The sequence below is a fragment of the Colobus angolensis genome, unplaced genomic scaffold (assembly GCF_000951035.1).
Source record: "Colobus angolensis palliatus isolate OR3802 unplaced genomic scaffold, Cang.pa_1.0 Scaffold232, whole genome shotgun sequence".
Classification (NCBI taxonomy): domain Eukaryota; kingdom Metazoa; phylum Chordata; class Mammalia; order Primates; family Cercopithecidae; genus Colobus; species Colobus angolensis.
The window spans coordinates 5,260,426-5,267,208 of record NW_012115511.1 but is presented as its reverse complement, the minus strand read 5'-3'; the positions used below and the strand labels follow the sequence as shown (position 1 = coordinate 5,267,208).

At 37.7% G+C, this 6,783-nt stretch overlaps 1 protein-coding gene across 1 annotated transcript in view; it reads left to right on the top strand.

Moving 5' to 3' along the window:
• Positions 1-6,783, top strand: part of LOC105513616 (probable C-mannosyltransferase DPY19L1) — a gene marked incomplete at its 5' end in the record, with an annotated part of 111,339 nt that overhangs the window by 82,205 nt on the left and 22,351 nt on the right. The window contains 4 exon segments of the mRNA XM_011944528.1: positions 2,809-2,833; positions 3,543-3,659; positions 5,244-5,418; positions 6,194-6,293. Of these exon segments, the coding sequence (XP_011799918.1) occupies positions 2,809-2,833; positions 3,543-3,659; positions 5,244-5,418; positions 6,194-6,293 (417 nt within the window).

Sequence of the window (6,783 nt, the reverse complement as noted above, 5' to 3'; positions counted from 1 at the left end):
AATCTGACAGTAGCCCTGCACATAATCTACACTGGAAGGACACAGTTTTGTACTTCAGTTCAGCAGGGAAAGTAAATTATTATGTGAGTGGTTTTAGGACCAGTGGACTGCCTTTTGGGAAATGAGCAGGGAAATATAAAACTGGATTCATACTTCTCACTTTTCACAGAAAATAAATTTCAGATGAAGCAGAGAATTAGATATAGGAAAAAAATAAAACCCCAAAATTAACCAAGAGAGTATGTTTATAATCTGAGAGTCAGAGAGGCCGATAGCATGCTTGGTGTTTTCCTCTATCACACCCTTTATTTTACTCTCTTACCATTTATCACCTTTTGTACTTAAATGTTGATGCGTGACCTGTGTCTCCTGAAGGGAGCGATCATTTTTATTCAACAGTTTATATACAGTGCCTGCAAGATAGTAAAAATAGGAGTTGAATGAGTGAGTATTTACATATGACTAATGAACACGAAAAGGTAGTCTTGATCCTGTGGTAAAGACATTCAGGTTAAATTGAAGACCTTCTCAGTTCTCGTATTTCTAAAAATTAATAGTATATCCAGTGCTTGCCAGAGTGGGAGGTGGCGGATGGGAGGGAAGTTTGGCAGTACACAGTAAAACATATAGTGGGCCTGTCCTTCAGCCCTGCAGTTCCACCAGTGCAAGTCTACCCTCTAGAGATGCTCACAGAAATACAGAGATGATGGGGAGAAATGCCTTTGATAGTACTGTGTGTCATGTGAGAAATGGAAAGATCCAAAATATTTCCTATGATCAATCATAGAGTGCAATGTTAGGCCATCTTTATGGAAATAGGTCCAGTATACATTATAGAATTTTAAAAATTGCCAGTGTATGTGTGTGTGTGTGTGTGTATAGGATAATTATACTTCTGTTTAAACTTTGGAGATTTTTGTGTGTTTGTGCATAGAAGTGATCTGGAAAGATAAATCCTGTAATTATTAAGAGTGTGGGATTGGAGGATGGAGTGAAGGTAGTTTTAATTCTGCTTTTATTCTTTTGTGGGATTTTTGGAGGACAAGGATTGTTTACTGTATGTATCTATATATATGTGTGTGTGAGTGTGTGTGTGTGTGTATATATATATATATACATATATTTTTTTGAGACAGAGCCTCGCTGTGTTGCACCGGCTGGAGCAAGCAGTGCAGTGGCACAATCTCGGCTCACCGCAACCTCCGCCTCCCGGGTTCAGGTGATTCATCTGCCTCAGCCTCCTGAACAGCTAGGTGACCACCACCATGCCTGGCTATTTTTTGTATTTTTAGTAGAGACGGGATTTCACCATATTGGCCAGGCTGCTCTTGAACTCCTGACCTCGTGACCTGCCTGTCTTAGCTTCCCAAAGTTCTGGGATTATAGGCATGACCCTATATTTTATAATTTGAATATACACACCCTTATTCCCTCACCTCCAAGTCTCTGCCAACATAATGATAAATTATTGCACGTACTCCTGAGAGAATCCTTGTTCTCATTTAGAAACAATTTGCTGTAACTATGCCCTTGTTTATACCTGTAACATTTGAGTTGAGGACTGAGGGGGAAAGAAAAGGTTCTGGTTTACAATGCCAAAATTTTTCTTCATTTGAGGTGCAATTATTTTTGAAGAGCTGAGGAAGAAGCTACGAAGTTTCAGCTCTAGTATGCAGCTCTGGAAGAGGAAGGTAGAACTTTTCACAGAAACAAAGCCGTCCCTTCAAGAATAATAACTCACCTATAGAAATAATTATAGGGACCATTGAGTTTCATGGGATTTTCAGTTCAAATAGGATCAGAGCTCTTTTTTGGAAGAGGAGTGGCATGTTGACATTTTATTTTGCATAACTACGAATGCCCGTGTAAAAAGGGGAAGAGTAGGACATAACTTTTAACTATGAAAGACGTGAATGCCAATATTCTCTTTACTCAAAGATCCAGGAAGTAAAGTGAGATAGAGACAGCATGATGTAGTAAAAAGTGTATTGGTTCTGAAGTCAGTCAGAATATAGTCTTGGCTGCTACTTAGTAGCTCTGTGACTCCCTTTCCTTGGCTGTAAATTTGGGTAATAAGTGGTTGTAGGATTAGAGTTAATGTAATGTACTAAGCATATTAACATTGTAAGTACTCAACAAATGGTAACTGATAGTTTTTACTTGGTGTGAAAAAAGAATAAAGAAAGAACTGTTTCATCTCCTTCACTACCCCCTTATGTGTCCTGAGTTTGCTAATATATCAGTCTTTTTGAGGCCAGATTCTCAAATTAGATTATATGCTGACTGGATTAACAGTTTATTGAATGTTGAGCTCTAAGTGCCAGGTCTTACTCTGGGTCTTGGGAACATATCAGTGCTTAAGAAAGAGAAGGTGTGTGTTGTCAACTCACACATTCCCGTCTCTGACCCAGACTTCTCCCTTGAACTCAGATTTACACGTATAATCACTTATTTGTCATCTGTGCTTGGTTGCCTAGTGAAAATCTCGAAGATTTTTTTTCATTCCATGCTTTGCTGGGGTATCACTAGTGAGGGAGCTGGGACACCACAGTGTGCCTTTGTTGTCCTAATAAATACCCATCTAATCAAATAGTTAGGATATAATACAACATTGTCCTTCTTTATTAACTTTCTTAAAAGAGTGTAGCACTAGTTTTGGCATGTGACTTTTAGTTATTTTGATTTGCCTCTATGTGTCCTGAGAGAATGTTATAGAAGTTGTAAAACTCCTATGTACAAGATGAAAATGCAAATACATGAAGTGCTTCAATAATGAGTTGATAGCAATATATTTTTTTTCTGTTCCAGAAAACACCAGTTTGATCATGGAGAGGTAAAGACTTAATATCACTATAATTTTACTTATCTTAAAGTTGCATGCATTTGGACTTTCCTTTCTAGTTCCAGTTTCTAACTTTGTTGGCAATTGTCAGCAATCATCTTGAAAATAACCTGGTATGTGTTTTTGTGAGAATGCTACATGCAGATTCACTGACCATTCATTTGTTAAAATTAACTAGGAAACTCATTTGTTCTGCTCTGACAGTTGATTTCTGGAGCCCATTTAGACATACATATGAGATGTCTGTTGCACAATTGGAAATCACTTTCCTCTCTGCTCTGGAGGCCTCAGAGATGTGGTTGGTTACTGCTCCCATCTCCTGATGGTCCAGTCTAGTTTTGAGGGCAGTTCCAAAATGGAGCCCTCAAATCTTGAGGCAGCAGTCATTTCTTTTACCACTGTCTTTTCTTGGTCTGATGGTAGCATCAAGGTAGATTCAAAAATTGTGGGCTTTATTAACCACAGGTTTGACTCTGAGAATCACAGAAGCACTTGCCTTAATGACTTTATAATTTTAGCCTTCCACTAAAATGGAACAGTTTGAAAGTGAATTTTAAGAACTGTTTTAGAAATTTCAGAAACCTAAGTAGTAGTACTTTTTGTTACTAAGGAGAACATACCCCTTTCTATGTATTGCCAGCTTAGTATTCTTAAACTTCACTAACAGTAGGAGTAAAAAATATTTTCTTCTTTCTTTCAGCTGGTTTATCATGCATTGCAATTGTTGGCATATACAGCCCTTGGTATTTTAATTATGAGACTAAAACTCTTGACACCACACATGTGTGTTATGGCATCACTGATCTACTCAAGACAGGTAACATGTTATGTTGGAGTATAGCTACGATAATAATTTTAGCCTTTATTATTGAGTGGCCCTAAAATAATGAATTACAAAGTCTTTTAAGTGATTATACTTAAAGCTCTTCATGGTTTTGTACTTATCTTTCTTAAAGGGTAAGGGCCAAAGCTGATCATTTTCTATCTTTCAGAAGACTTTAAAATAATTGTTGGAGAGGTAAAGACTTAATATCACTATAATTTTACTTATCTGAAAGTTGCATGCATTTGGACTTTCCTTTCTAGTTCCAGTTTCTAACTTTGTTGGCAATTGTCAGAAATCATCTTGAAAATGACCTGGTATACAACAGGTTTACAACAAACACTGATTTAGTACAGACTGAGTTCATGGGTGATTACTGCAGGTGCTGATAGAAAGCAGAGCTTAATTGTACAAATAGTAACTTTTTTTTTGTTTTGACATTCATATCGCAAAGAATTCTAACAATTTCAAGTTATAAGTGCTTGAAAATTATAGGGTCTTTTTTTGTATCAAACTTAAATTTTTTTTTTCATTTGGTGCACATTTGTATGTACATTCTTGACTTGTGCTTTTTAAAGTTTAGTTTAAGCCTGCCTTGGCGGTTTGCTGCTCATTTCCCTGGAGAACTGCCTCCTTGCTCTGTGTTCGCAGACTGATGCTTCTTCATAGTGTCAGCTTTCCATCAGTCACCCAGCCTGCGTACAACAGCAGCACCTCCCTTAAACGTAGCACATAGTCACTAAGCACCTACCCTGTGCACTCTAGGGATGGAGGATAGAGTAGTGGACAGAAAAGTCAAAAGCCAGTGTTTATAAGCCCTCAAAAAACTTGAAACCTAGCTCTGTAGACATGTAGAGAAAGATCAAGAGAACAAAGTGTTGTTATGGAATGTGGACTGTTTGAATGTGGAAAAAAGTAGCTAGCCTCGAGGTTCCCCAGCAGAATGTTGATTATGTTAGAAAGGCACTACTTTCCCCCTTTCTGACCCCTTCAGGCTGGCACAGGAGAGGAGGCTGGTTGGAAGCCTTTAATCTTGAGTCTTTAACCCACAGCATGACTGATGATACAGGTTGGTGCAAAAGTAATTGCGGGTTTTGTCAACATAGCAAAACATGCAATTTTGCAGCAACCTAATAGAAAGTGTCACTAGGGCAGGTTTTGCAAATGTGGGGTTCCTGCTGGTCACACAGGACCTTGCATTCAGAAGGACCCTGAACTTGGTTGAATGTTTGCTGCTGCTGTTTTGAACGTCTTAATAATTTTTTAACAAGAGACCCCACAGTTTTGTTTTGCCCTGGGCCTTGTAAATTGCGTCGGTGGTTGTGGCTTTACTTGAATCTGGGAGTAGAGAAAGCAGGTTGAGAAAAGAGCTTCCTACATTGTGTTCCACTTATATGAGGCTGATGGTAGAATTCTTTTGATCCCAAAGATTATTATTTTGGGGCTTTTTCTTTAGGATAATTAATCCTTTTTTTGGGACGCTAGCAGAGGCCACATTCTTCTCTGGAAAGAAGTTTTGCATAACAGATGCATACTACAGTATAAACAATTACCAATGTATTCTTAATTTTGTTTCAGCTATTTTGATGGCTCTTTTGCAAAGTACATCCTGGTGCTGTTGTTTTTGCTATATTAGCAGCAATGTCAATACAAGGTTCAGCAAATCTGCAAACCCAGTGGAATATTGTAGGGGAGTTCAGCAATTTGCCACAAGAAGAACGTATAGAGTGGATCAAATATAGTACTAAACCAGGTAAAAAAAAAAAAAAAAAAAAAAAAATATTTTTTAGCTGTTTTTCCCACAATTTTGTATACCACTGCAAACTCTTAAACCCTAGTTACTTCCACTGATCTTACTCTTTCTAAGCAATGTTGCGTTTAGAATATCTAAAACAAAGGAAATATCAATCTTGTTTAAATGGTTTTCTAGGGAAATGTTATACATATGTTCTTAGTAATTTATTGTGCCATTTTTTATAGATTTTAATTTTTTCAAAATTTATTCACCGTCATAAATGCCACATTTAAAATAATTTTTACTGTGCTTATTTTCTTAATGAATTTTTAATGTTAGTCCTTCACATTCCTTCTTGAAATAAACTCCTAGAATGTGATATTTTACTCATGTGTGGAAAGGGAGTCTTTGTTGTCATCTGAGTGTCAAATTTTTGAATGCTAAATCATCTTCCAGAATTTCTTGTTACTATAAAGCTTTCCTAGTCCATCTGATACTTCTTTTCTAGAGTCAGGAAAGATTTCTAAGATTTTTTTCTTGAAAGAAAGAAAGAAATCTTTAATAATGAGATGATGAAGCTCTATTTTGCAAGGAAAATAGTTTACCCAGACCTGGCTGCCAACTGCTACTTTATCAGCCATCTGACTTCATTCTAGTTCTGCCATTGAATCTTGAAGTCATGAACGTGCTGGGCCGCCGCTCTGTTACCTGTGAAATAATTGATTTAAACTTGAAGGAGACCCCGTCTCACCCTTACTGAGTGTCTTCCTGAGACCTTCCTCTTGCTTTCCAGATGCAGTGTTTGCGGGTGCCGTGCCCACGATGGCAAGTGTTAAGCTCTCTGCACTTCGGCCCATTGTGAATCATCCACATTATGAAGACACAGGCTTGAGGTCAGTGCACAGTCTTGCATCATCAAAACAAACCTTCCATGCAAATGGACAGTGAGTGGAGGACACCAGCAAAGTAATGAGGAATGTTCCAAAAGGATATGATGAACTGAGGCTTATCGAGTCGGGGAACAGAAGGCTGAAATAGGACTGCTAAGCTCTAAACAAATCTGTTAAGCCTTCACAGGGCAGGAAAGCGACAACATTGGGGGCCATCTTCTCTACCAGGCAGAAAAAAGAAGTCATACTATAGCACTTTCCCACAGGTTAACAGGGCTCTAAAATGTCTAAGTTCTTTTCATCCTGTAACTCCCTGAAGAATTTAGCTTAGAGTGTTTATTAAGGTTTTCTCATAGGTGATTTTTCTTGAGTTTGGAGAAATGATTTGAAATAGAATTCCATTCAAAGAGGAGTTTATTCTGGTTTTCACCAGTATAGACTGTTAGAATGATCTTGGGTGTTTTCTGTTTTTTTAGATTTTTTTGAGACTTTA